Source organism: Pezoporus occidentalis, unplaced genomic scaffold, assembly GCF_034315485.1.
Source record: "Pezoporus occidentalis ecotype Australia unplaced genomic scaffold, CSIRO_AGI_Poc_V1 ctg40, whole genome shotgun sequence".
NCBI lineage: Eukaryota > Metazoa > Chordata > Aves > Psittaciformes > Psittacidae > Pezoporus > Pezoporus occidentalis.
This window is the reverse complement of record NW_026915725.1, coordinates 758,573-772,541: the sequence shown is the minus strand read 5'-3', so window position 1 is coordinate 772,541 and position 13,969 is coordinate 758,573. Positions and strand designations below refer to the sequence as shown.

The following is a 13,969-nucleotide window of genomic DNA, read 5'->3' as shown; positions in this document are numbered from 1 at the left end:
GATGTGAATCAAAGGCCACAGAGATAAATGTCAGCACATTATTAGGAGAGGGAACTTCACCCACAGCATAGTTAAGCTAAACAAAAGGTGCAAGTTTCCTCGCCATATTTAGAGTATTTGTGTCTACTGACAAGCAAGGGCAGTCCAAGACAACTAGAGAGAGGACACAACCTTTCTAATGCATACAACATTAGATGATGCTCTAGTTCCTGCAGAAACACTTTGTCTCTTCACACACTGTTGGGACACATGGAAAGAAAAGTTTGTATAAAAAAAGTGAGCCTTACAACGATCTGTAGACATGGAGTGACAGTTTATCCCCTTTGTAACTACCTCCCTCTCACCATATAGTCCCTATAGTTTATGATGTACCTTACATGGACACAAGTCAGCTTTTAGGATATATCCAGCTACTGCAGTGTAACACCGAGAAGAGTCATGCTAGAGGGTAACCAGTTCCAGTGCTGCACCACGCTCCAAAATAAAAAGAATTTTCCCAATTCCATGTACTAACCTGCAGAGCTTCAACTTGTGGCTAACTGTTCAACCTTACACTGTCACTATCAATAGAAAGACTAACTGCAAAGATAGTCTTAAGAGCCAGGCTTAACTATTTGTAGGCCACCATTAATGTCACCACTTCGCTGCTTCTTTGTCAGACTAAACAAGCAGATACCTCAACCTCTCCTTGCTAGCTGCATGTTCTATGCCCATGAACATCTCAGTGTCTTTCTCTGCTAACTATCTCCGATTCCCCTAGAACACCCCTGAACAAGGCAGGGGTGACACACACACCCCCCTTGATTGATACAGCACTGCTGGTGAAGACTCATCACTGCAGAGCTGATGATAATCACTGCCCTTCATCTGCCAGCCACTTTTCCCAACGCAGCCTTGCCATACCATTTCACTTACTCAGATGGCCTTGTGTTGTTGGCTCATGTTCAGCACAAGCATCCACCATCACACCAACTCCCTTTCAGCAGGACAGATACTCACACAGTCACCTTCCAGCACATACAAATGCATGGGGTTTAATTCTACCTCAGGTGTAAGGCTTTGCACCTTTCCCAGTTTCCCAAGGTTTTTGCTGGCTCAATCTTCAAGTTTATCAAGGTTCTTCTGCACTGAAGCTCTGCTATACAGCATATGAATCACCTTTCCTAATTTAGGGTTATCCCCAGATTTGCCGAGGACATGCTTTAATGTCCTGAATGGTCTCTAGAGAATATTCTGAACAGTGTGGGCTCCAGTACTGGCCCTGCTTATTAGCAGCCAACCATGTGATACTTCAGACTAATTTTCTTGCCAGTTAACAGTCCTTTCGTCCAGCATGTCAGAGAACAAGATAAGTTTTAAGCATCCTCCTCTATTTAAAGAAGCATCTTCAGGATAAAAGTAGCTGGACAGCTGTCTCTTAGAAGCACAGTCATCACCAAGAGGATGCGGGGAGGTCTTTTGTTACCCATCCATAAGTACATAATTGCTCATGGTCCTAGGCATGACCACCCACATTCATCAGCAGCTGATTTGTCACACTTCCTATCCTCTTTCTACATCTTGGCTTTCAAATATGAATGTGAACTGTATTGTGATCATGTACCATAATCCATGAATGCAGTATCACGTTAATACAAAGAACAGATGTGCACACTCTGAGAAAGCTCTTTCCCACAAATTGAAGATGAAAAATCCCCACACTACCTTATGCCTCTTCAAACATCAGAAACCTGCCAAGCACGTAACTCTTGTGTTCCCCATCTCTGGCATCAAACACCAGTTACTCTTCTCAACTTGCTGTTAAGTAGCTCATCCCTTCAAGCCCCAGAACATCTTCAGTAGAGCTTCTCTAAAACCTAACCCACATCAGTCCTGACTGGTTGCTCACCTAATGGAAAAGGCCTTAGTATTTGGGGATGGGTATGGTGTGTAGGTATAATTCAACACAGGCTACAGCTCTAAGATTCAGAAGTCCTATGAGAAAAGGTATCACATGTGTATCTACATTCATGCCCTGACTTTAAGACAACCACACCATAGAAACGGAAGGCATATGGCTTCCTGCTTGCACGCAGTATTTGAATTATACATGGAATGATTTAGACATGGATGGTGACAGGTAAGACTCTTCTAAACCAATTCAGGGATTTTTTTTTTGATTTTTTTTTTTTTTAGTTCTAAATGCTTTTAACATTTAATGGTGGCAAAAGATGCACTTCCCCCCTTGGAATTTATGCTTTCAGAACACTTTATTTTGTAATAGTCCCTATTTCACATTAGAGGGGAGCTCCAGACGCAGCAGAAAATCTTAACACTGAACATTTTAAAGGGTGCAGTGCTTCCTGGTGCAAATCATCATTTCTTAAAAAGAAGTCTATTGCTTCACGCTTCAAGAAGCATGGATTTAAATACTGAGCTATTTAAAAACTGTATGTCCAGGAAAAAAGGGCTAGCTGCTACACCCAGTACTGCAGCTGCTCCGACATAAATGTGAGCACTGATCTGTTGCATTTTTCAGTTTTGACATAGTAAACAAGAATGTCCCTGTCAACCTCTCCCTCCTCTGACAAATCTGGCTGCCGCATCTTCATTTTCCAAGTTCGTGAAAGTGAAGCAGCAAAAAAAATTGTTCTGAAAGTACATGTTTAATTCAGCTCTCATTTCCAAGAGGAGGAGGGGAAGAGAGAACCAAGAAACAGTTAATCAAAAGAGCAAAAGAACACAGGCCCAAATTTCTAGAAAAGCAGTTTTCCCTTGTCAAATATTCAAGTTATGAAGAGCTGAACTGTTAACTCCTCTACTAAAAGACACTAATTTTCAGAATGGAGAGATACAAGAGGATTTTTAATTTTTTGAAGAATTAACTCTCTGGCTCAGGAACTCGTGGAAGAATGGCACGAATGAACAACCAAAGTTTAAACAACAAGTAATATCATACACTGAATGTTAAGGTCTTCATTCCTTCCCTACCTCAAAGTCCAAGGTCCTTCCTGGTGTCTTCCACAAGAGACTGACCCTCAGCTTCTCCTGTCCCCTATCACTGCCCAGGCCATGCATTCATACAGGGATATATATATAGCATCAGAATTGTTTCAGTTGGAAAAGACCTATAAGGTTGAGTCCAAGCATTAACGCAGCACTGCCAAGCTCACCATTAAACCATGTCCCTAAGCATCACATCTACCATCTTCTAAATACCTCCAGGGATGGTGACTCTACCATTTCCCCAAGCAGTCTGTTCCGATGCTGGATAACTCTTTCAGTGAAAAGATTTTTCCTAATGTTTTTCCTAAACCTTCCTTGCCATAACTTCAGGCCATTTCCTCTTCTCCTATTACTTGGAAAAAAAGACCGACACCCATCATCGCTCCAACCTCCTTTCAGGCAGTTGTAGAGAATGGTAATGTCTCCCCTGAGCCTCCTTTTCTCCAGGCTGAACAACCCTGGTTCCCTCAGCGGCTTCTCATAACACTTGTGGTCCAGGCCCTTCACCAGCTTTGGTGCCCTTCTTTGGACCTGCTCAAGCACCTCGATGGCTTCCTTGCAATGAGGGATCTGAACTCCATTCACCATCACTCTTTGGGCCCAGGTATCCACCCAGTTTTCAACCAGAGAAGAGTACACCTGTCCAAGCAGTGAGCAGCCAGTTTCTCCAGAAGAATGCTGTGGGAAGTAGTGTCAAAGTTTTTATTAAAGTCTAGGCAGACAAGACCCACAGCCTTTCCCTCAAGCAGGACCTGCCTTTCATAAACCCATGCTGACTGAGCCTGATCACCTGGTTGTCCTGTACACACTGTGTGATGGCAGTTAGGATGACTCGTTCCATAACCTTCCCTGCATCAAGATCAGACCGACAAGCCTGCAGTCTGGATCCCTGGATCTTCCTTCCAGCTCTTCTTGTATAGATGGGCATCACATTTGCTAACCTTAATGCCTTTAGTGAAGCCTTGATGCTCACACTGATCCAGAGTATGGCACTGACCTCTTTCCCACCCCCCTTTCTTCCATCCAGATCTTGCCTAACCAATGAGTGTACATGAAGGATTTGCAAACTTCACCAGGACAGTGAACAAGTCTCTCCTTTGCCATATCAGAGCAGCTTGGTAAGTCAAGTCAGCTTAGCAAAGCTCAAAGTCAGTATCAAGAGTTTAAACCAGAGCTGAGCTCTATGTGCACAGCTCTGTGTATTTGATGTGGTAGGTCACTCCAGACCCACACATTACAGTTGAAAGACAACTACAACTACAGAAATACAGATGCAGCTAGGCATGCTTTTGCTTTAGTTGCTATGTGAAAACCATTCCTGGAGCTGCTCACTGCCTCTATGTGCCCAGAACAGCACTTTCTCACCACAGTGTGATTACTCATGTGAAGCCTCTGTTTGCTCTCAACAACAAACCAAAGTTGAATTAATTTTCTGCTATAAAAGCAAGCAAACTTACCCTCTGTAAAATTAAATTCCAGCAACAAGACTTCAACACAAAACTCCGTCACCTAACTTTTCATGAGTGCTTTTTCCAGTGAAGAAGGCACATAGCTAGAAAAAAAATACCTGAGTAGCTACTAATGAAGATTAGCTATCCAGCCATTCAGGCTAGAAACATTCTGGAAAACGCACATGGAGAACTGAAACACAGTAGGGGAATAGAAACTGCCTGAAGGACAAAACAGGATCGACAGGATTTTCTTCCACTGAAAGAAGAACGGTGTTTTAACAAAAAAAACTATCAAATTGTACCTTATTGCAAAAATATTTATGTCACAAAACCCAGAACTGAATCATTGACAGACAATACCTCAGATCTGTGCTTCTACACAATACTTTTATAGGGAAGAATTTCATTTTGAGAATATGTTCATTCCCATACTTTAACAGCATAAAAATATTCATGACTGATACAAGCACGAGAAAGACATTCTGGAGACCGGAGAATTTAGAAACAGCCTATCAAAGCAACTGCACAACAGATTTAAGATAAGCAGTTGAAGCATCCGAGCAGAAACATTTCAAAACAAATAGCTAAGCTGGTATGCGCGTATTATCTGTATCCAGTTTAATTCTACAAAATTAGTCTGCAGAGGTTCATTTATAAGCAAGGCTTAGTTTCAGGACAGACCAACCAGGACAGAAACTACAAGCAAGTGACCTTGCTAAACACTCCTCAAAAGCTCTACAAAGCACTGATTGTTCACAGTCTTTAGCAAACAGTTCATGTATCAGGTGACTCAACAGCTTTCAGCATAGCACCTCCAATTCAAGCAGCTAGCAGTACAGAGGGTTAACACCTTTTGTGCTATCAAGCATTTTGGCTTTTTCCATGGTTAGTCATATCAGTGGGCCAATGAGAATTTAACAATAACTGCTACACATACACACTGTAGGTCTGAAACGCATAAGACGTGCTCAGTATTAAAGCACATCCAGTGTTTTCCCAAGTCTGTAGGTTCAGTCCTTTATACAGTCATTTCTTCAGAGGCCATCATAATACTAGAATTAAGAAATCTCTGAATACTTAATAAAACAAGAAAGTTATCTACAGCACTTGTACTTCTTCCTACTTTCCTGTTTCAGTGGCAGATGCTTTTTAAATACTTGATGCAGCTTTTAACACTGTGTAGCTCCTAACACTTGCTAACTTGACAAGCCTTTTAAGAAAGGTTTGTTACTAGGAGGGCCTTTCCACATGCACTGGAATCCTCTCCCTGCTGATATGCTTTCAGTGAACCACTGTGCTGCCATTTAACAAAGATTTTTAGAAACAACAGTTACTCTAAAAGAACAGTAAACAGAGGTTAGCAGGGCCCAAATGGCGATAAACAGCAGAGGCTAGCAGAAACACTTTCTTTGAAGTATTAGGTCCAAGGTGTGCCACTAACAGGGTACTGGCTGACCAAAGGTTTTAAATTCACTGGCTGCACTGAAGAAAATTCTTAGGTTGAATCCTCCAAGATTTGTTAATTGTTTCAGCCAAGCATCAAACAGAAAGCCCAGCAAAGATTCAACTGAATTTCTGTAGGAGCATATGACAGAGCGGACACTGGTCCCTGAAAAACCCCACCAAAGTTCACTTCAGAACAGCAATGTGAGGTAACCGAGTGGATCATGTCCCTCCCTTCCTGGGCACTAGTACGGCATACCCCTCATTATGCAATAAAATACTTCCAGGTTAAACACAGCACACTTATTTTTTTGGCTGAGCTCCCATACAATCAGACTAGTGATAAATCAGGTACAAGGCAGGCACCTGCCTCCCCCTCAACAACAGCCAGCAAGGGTGAAGCTTCAGCTAAGGAAATACAGACTGCCACTCACAGGGATAGGCCTATTCTTTCCCATCATCTATTTCTGTGTCCTCCATGCATCAACTCTAGCAACACTGCAGTAACTGTACAAATCAGGTCAGCTCACTCATCCAACTGCCTTGGCTTGGAAAGTTTTGGCTTGAGCAGGTAGTGGCAACATATGAACCCCTCTCCCTCTCCACACAGCTCATGACATTACATCCTGCAGGGGTATGAAAGCAAATGAACTTGCTGCATATGTTACAATGTTAAAATAAAGTACCATCACTCATAGGGTACTTCTAAATGGATTTCCTTCTGGAACAGGATCCTCCTCTCCTCCCTCAAATGCAGCTTCAGATCTTGGAATTTTAATTAACCCCTTTAAAACAAATACAGTTCCAGCATTTCTTGATAAAGGAACTGTTTTATTTCAGTCATGACCTCTGCCACAAAGTGGCTCCAACAGTATTAAAATAAAAAAAAGCCTTACCATTTTCAATCATGCTACTCAGAGAATCCAAAGAAGTCAACATAAACCATCCAACTCAGCAATACAAGAGGCAAGATAACACCTGCTCCAATGTTGTCAGTCCTCTTAAAAACAAAGGGAGAGAGATTACCTGGGAGATATGGTTGATGGAGGACTCCATCCTCCGTAGCTGGGATGCTTGGATGTCCAGCAGTTGTAATACATTGTTGGCCAGTGCATTGATCTGATAAGCAACACTGGCTAAAGACTGAGTTGTGTAGGCTTTGGTCTCTTCTAATGCTTTCCTTTTATCTGGAGCCTGTAAAGAAAAGAACAAGACAATTACATAAGGCCAGGAACAAAAAATACAACCTATATTTAGAAGAATCTGTAATCAAGAAGATCTGACTGTGCAATCAAAGTACTCTATCTGCATCTGCATTTTAAAAATTCTCAATAATAAGGGGCAGATAAAGAATTTAACAAAATTACATACCAAGAAACAATTCATTCAGGAGGAAAAACAACACTATCATGATTTGTTGGGAGTTGCGTTTCTAAAGCCCATCTAATCCTTCATTTCCCGAAAAGCCTCCAATTCCCCAGGAAGGCTGAAATGCAGCTTCTGCCATCTCTTACGAAGTCACACAGCCAAAGCCAGCTAAAGACAGACAAATATTTTCCCACAGTTGGATGTCCCCTACTGCACATGCTACCTACAAAGCCAGCCCTCCAGCTATGCTGGCTATTACTGCTGGCCACAATTCAGAAGCAGGGTAAGCAGAGCATCAGGATGGCACACAGAGAGGGCTGCTGCATACAGGAGTATTTGTGAAATTATCCCTCCTCACACAAAAGCTTAAGCTTTCCTTGACAGCTGACAGAGTTCATCATTGACTGATAAGACACGTATTTTGAGGTGTAAGGAAAGAGTACAGCTTCCTCCCAAAGGGCAAAAATATAAGAAAAGGATCAACCCCTTGCTAAGGTAAGGTCTGTGCTGAGTACTATTCCCTGAGGCACTATTCCCTAAGTCAGGGGGCAGGTTACTGTCCAACATCAGCAACTGCTTACATGACTTGAATCACACAGCACAACTAAATCTTTCTCACTGGCAGCATGGGGTGAACCAACACCACCCCTACCTGAAAAATGCACACACCCCCCCGCTCTGAGGTGGTCCCTGTATCACAGCTTGGGAGCTGGCAGTGGAGGCCATGTACTTCATCTGTTACCCAACTTGTAAACTACAGCTATCCAGAACTCTCTTTTCCCTTTGTAAGAAAGGTGCACCGCATACAGAAAGATGTGCGGTACAGTGACTCGGCGTTAGCATAGTTTCTTCCTCATTTATTTGTAGACTAGTCAGTTGATCTCAACAACCAAAAGGACAGGTTAATATTAATAGCCCCTTCCAAATAGACTTCTATTTTTATCGATTTCTTTGAATAACAACACACAGTGTACACAACAGTTAAAATACTAAGCAGGAAACAAAAGAAATTGTTTGCATTCAACCAAGCCCTGTGTTTTCCAGTTTCCATGCACTCATTCATTCTTAAGTCCTGCCTCTCATGTCTTCACATCAATATTTTAGTTTAACATCCACAGGTGTTAAATCTGTCCCTAAATTAAAGTATGAAAAGGTGTAACAGCTAATAAAGAATCCTTCTTGTCTCTCTTCAAGGAGCAAACCAGAAGGCAAGGTGTTCATACACATTACAAAGTTGCAGTGTGACCTAAATACTGTATCACAAGCTATCCTAGGGTACTTTTAAACATTTTTTAAAACGAGGGTGAATTCCCTCCCAATCCAGTAAATTTGTTCATAATGATTAACATTCCTAGCAGTGTTTTGACACTTACTAAAACACTTGGTTAATGCCATCCTTCAAATGGATTCAGATGCCTTCTACAATGTGAAGCAGAAAGAACGATTCAGTGCAATCTGCTGCCAAAAGATAAACCACCTACTGTGTGTACTAAGGCCACACTACACAAAACTCCATTTTTTAGTATTCCCAAATACAAACAAAATTACCTTTCACCTAAAGCGTCTTGGCATTTCTACTTATTGACATTTCTAGCTGTCAGAAAACATTAGTAAAAGTCGCATAGCTTCTCTAGAAAACAAACTTTGGGGGTAAAGGATCTGTAAAACAACTATTAAAGGCTCAGGAAGCAAGTTTCCCGAAGCACCCTGTCTTTCCCAAGAGGCATTTTAAACTTCAAACCATCACTAGTAGTACCTTTAAACACACTGTCCTACTGAGCCACAGCCTAAAGAAACAACTTCCACTGCCCTGGACAATGATGAAAATACAGGTAGCAGGTACAGTGATATCTAAAATAAAAAGTTTAATGAAACAGATACAGCCAATAAGGTGGCAGTCAACACAATTCTAACTTTATATACACTCATGTAGATCTGTAGCCTTTACCCACGTGGCTTTCTTACCACAAAATTTCAACTAAATAATGCTAGGCTGAACACTAACAGGTTACCGATCCACAGCACTCCGTTACCAAGTGCTGTCACATGAGAAAACTTCAGTGTATAAAGAGTTTCTTTTCATATCTAATGATTTTTTGATCAAATGCCTTGCCCTCATTTGCTTAGGCATCCAACATTTTAGGTATTTCCTCAAATGACTTGCTTGGCAGCAGGATTACATGCTCATCGTTGTGATGTGGAACATACTCCATGGCCTAGCAGAATTACAGTAGAAATATTTTCAAGCTTTGCAGATAATTCAGGCAGTTTCAGTTTGCAGTTTAACAGTTTGGATTAGAACTGACTTGACATACAATCTTCTGCATTTTTTAATTAGAACTGCTGGCATCCGCAAGATATAAGCTACAGGGTTCACAGCCAGCAAAAGGGGAAATGGAGAGGGAGAAGCCAAGAGCTATATGGCAGCAACAGGGGGGAGCTGAAATTTCCAGTGTTCCTCAACTGTTTTCTTTCATCTACTTCTTTAGGCAAAGACTAAAAGCAGTGTAAAAGATAATGCACATGTTGTCATGCTTTCAGATACTTCGCCGGCCTTCAGATAGTAAAGTATAATACATCTGCACTAGTTAACTATTCACAGACAATACAATACAAAGGCTGTCAAATGACTTGTTTTCCTAATAGTTACTTTAGAATCTCATATTAAAAGTTTGTAAGATATTGTTGTTTGTCCAGTTGTCCTTGATAAAATGAAAGTTTGAGTGTCCTTTAGTAGCAGAGTGAATAACCTATATATGCAGAACATAACTGCTTTTGAAGTTTCCTCTCTTAAAGTAAGCTCCCACCTATACCCCTAGTTCACCCTTAACCTATATTCCCAGATCACCCTTAACAGTCATTTTACTATGGCAAAATTGCTGTGTGAGCTTTCACATAACCAGGTTTAATACAAAAAAAAAGGAAAAAAAAAAACATACCAGGAAAACCTCTCCTACAATCCAAGCAGATATACAGACAGTTAAAACTGCATGGCATTCCACACTGCATACTATATATTTTTGTGAAATGCAAATGTGTATCATAAAGCTTCCCTAAGAAGTTCACATACCTACTATAGCCAAGTTAAAACTGATTCTGCATCTAAGCAATTGCCACAGTAAAAAATGAGTAGGAGCTTATGTATTCATTCCTCAGTTCAGTGGCAGATAAAGTTCAAATAATGAGGAACTTGTCCTTCACTTAGCACAAGTCACATAGTCAATTTTTATTTCCCACCTCGAAACTACCACGCACATAGACACATCCCCACATCAGTGTCTGCGCAGTGTGCAAACCATCCAGCTTTCTCTCTCTCAGCTAATTCCCACTATCTTCTAGTTCATGCAGTACACAACTACATGTGCAAGCTTCTTCCCAAAACTCACAGCAGAAAGAAATTAATTTGCCTCCTCAGTATGCAGCATGTGTTGCTCCACATTTTGCATTCTCAGCTGCTGGAATATCTGCAAACTCAAGAACATAAAAATTCATCCAGGATAAACTACTAAGAGAGTGCTGCCCTAAAGCAGACCAATAATCACTAAGCTAAACAGAGCTGTTAATTATTCAGTGCCCCGTACTTGTTTAGATGCTTGGCATTCTGTTCAAGGGCTAGATCACTCTCAGCAATCAAGCTACAGGAGCAGCTTTACATTCAGTTTTATATGCCTTTGCTGCTATCATTCATGTGCATTTAATGAATTCAACAGTGCACTACATTTGTGTTTGCTTCACAAGTAAGCACAAGATAATTAAGTTTGCAGCTTGTCTTTTCTAAAAAAAAAATACTTCCACCGTTCATCGAGTAGGAAGCAAATGAGGAGTACTGCAACCAGTCGCCACATGAATTCAGCAATCTCTGTTGTGTATCAGCATTCACAGAATGCAACTATGCTAAAATCATCAATACACCCATTTTTATCTTCTTTTGTTCATGCTGTCATTTATCCATCTTTGACATTTACAGAATGTGTACTTCCTGGTAAGACAGACACTACAGTCAAGGTTTCAAAGTTCTCTTCCTTCACTAAGGTGTTGCCATTCTAGTTCAGAGATATAGTCCCAACAAACTCGGGAATGAAATTTACTAAAAAAAGTTACTAACCACAGCACCTCATTTTTCAAGCAAATTCAAAATATTTTTATAGAATGGCAAAGACGTATATCCAGGCTGTGGCTTGGAGACTCCTAGGTATCAGTATTTAGCCTCCCTGAGAACGAGCTGGGGATGCTCCAAGGAGAAAGGAATCTATTTCTGCAAAGTGACTTCCCCACTCAGAACAGGCACACTCAAAGCTCTCTAAAGCATCTCCTGGATGCATCTATGAGTTTGAAGTTGCTGCTTCACTGATCACATAAGGCTTTTAATAACTCATAAGGTTTTATTTGTTACTTCTGACTGCTAACAGCAAAAGGCTTGAGCATTTCTAAACTATTCACAATGTATGTCCAGCTTAGAACAAGTATTCCACAACCAAGCTGCAGCAATGTGTTTCAAAGGTTTAAATGTGCCATACACACAAGATAACATTTACCTAGCGAGCATCAAGAACTGTAAATCAACAGATAGTTGCAAATAACTGAAATAGCAGTACAGCCCATGGATACAGGTTTCCCCTTAATCACAGCTCTTGAAGCATGTTAAGACTTTGTAAACACACTGCACTATGGTAGATTTTTTTGGCTGTTATTCATAGTTATTATATCAGAATATCAGTAATAAATGAGAGAAGAAAGTCAAACTGGCAAGTCACAGCAGCAAGTGCCACAAGTTTCTACATTCTGAAGAAATTTCAGGAGCCAACTACCTACCTGAAAGCCGTTCAAGGAGATTTATACAGTCTGCAGTTATTACTAGCAAGTGCTCAGCAGGGAGCATTCAGGGTATATATATCACAGATATACCCTTAAGGGATATATATCATATGTATATATTGCTTACAATGTGTATGCCATCCAGGTAAGGACAGCATATCAATCAGATGTGTCAGCTGTCTCCTAGAACAGTCTTAGTGTGCTCAGGCAATACAGCAATCTAATTGAGGAAATCCTCTCTGCAATGCATTAGAGTAGCACCTGCTTCAAGGGGATGATGCACTGTTTCCCAATATCCAGAGAGCTATACTAGGCCTGGTCTTACCTACCTACAAATTACAGTGTTCCTCACTGATCAGCACTTTAGTCCTCCCAGTGGAAACTGAAGTAAAGCACCCTGAGAAAGTTTAATCTCAACCTTTGCCCAATATACTAGCACAAGACACACCCTCCCATAGCACGACAGATAAGCCTTCAGACAGTCACCAGCAGACTTCATTGACTGTCTTTCTTCAACATAATCAGTCCCAGATCAGGCACCATTAGTACTCCTGCTACTGGAATCACCTGCTCTGCCATTTGTATTGTTCATATCATCAGTAAGAACAACTGTGGGAAATTTAAAATGAAAGTATTTACGTGGGGACAAGGAACAGGAAGGGATTTAGTACATGCATAGCCTGATAAAATGACAGAGCAAACTCAGCCTCCATACAGAGGGGAACTAAAGCCAAAAGCCCACATGTTCCAGCTCACAGGCAGATCTCAACTAAAATTCTGCATCACCACGACCAGTACTACAATATGTGCAGTAGGAAAATGTTCAAGTGTTTTACTGAGGTGATTTGCTGTAACTTCTCATTTTGTTGTACTTCTCTACCATTCCTGAATTGGGGGGGGGGGGGGGGGGGGTGTCAAGATTTTAACTACCCAATAGTTTGCAAGCTATTAATAGCAACACATTGCAGTCACTGAACATGCCCACCTCCTGTCCAAGGCCTTCTCCCCAAGGAACTGGAAGTCAATCCTCCACTGACAATGAAAATAAGAAATAGAACAGACTATCAAACACACCTCTCTAAACATAGTGAGAAGTGGCATCAAACAGAAGCATCAAAGCTCTCGACCACTTAAATAACTGGTTGTTCCAGGAGTACAAATAAAGACAGGGAAGGCACAAAAAGATGTCTAACCATTCAGAACAGTTCTAAAACCCAAGATCCCCCTCACTACAGTAACCCCAGGCTTAAAGTCAGGATGATGAAGTCCATTTGGTAAACACTAATTCTCCCCATCTACTGAGGCAGAAATCCTCAATAAGCACAGTCATGTACAATTCAACTTCAGTGAACTTCCTTCCAACATCGACAACAAAAAAGCCCACTAGTATGAAATAATACTATGTCTGTCCAAGTTCCTCCAAGATAAGACACAGTAACTCAGCTCTACCAAATGCAGAGGAACTGGTCAAACCTGAAACCTCTTCTTCCCAGGTAAAGACATTGCACAATAAAGCTGGCACTCATTCAAGGCACCAAACAAGAAGGTGCTCACCACCACAGCAACAACCATACCACAGTCCACAAGCAAGATTTCAGTCTGTTTCTTTTTAGGAACACTATCTTGATAAAAATCATTGACTAGTGTCGTGGTTTAAACCCAGTCAGGTAATTCGTTCACTCACTTCCCCCCCTTTTCTTGCCCTCCCCCTGCTCTCGGAGGGACGGAGAGGAGAATCGAAAAGAATGCAACTCCCACGGGTTGAGATAAGAACAGTTTAGTAACTAAGGTATAACACAGATCACTACTGCTACCACCAATGATAATAATGATAAAGGAAATAACAAGGGAAGAGAATACATCATCTCACCACCAGCCGACCGATAACTCATAGCCCGACCAAGCTC

The 13,969-nt window shown here is 41.2% G+C and overlaps 1 protein-coding gene across 15 annotated transcripts in view; it reads right to left on the bottom strand.

Moving 5' to 3' along the window:
- The window catches only part of ABI1 (abl interactor 1), a 79,932-nt gene that overhangs the window by 49,133 nt on the left and 16,830 nt on the right, over positions 1-13,969 (bottom strand). For all 15 annotated transcript variants that reach the window (XM_062633573.1, XM_062633577.1, XM_062633564.1 and 12 more), the window contains exon 2: positions 6,906-7,073. In XM_062633573.1, coding sequence (XP_062489557.1) covers positions 6,906-7,073 — 168 coding nt within the window. The remainder of the gene's footprint in view (positions 1-6,905; positions 7,074-13,969) is intronic.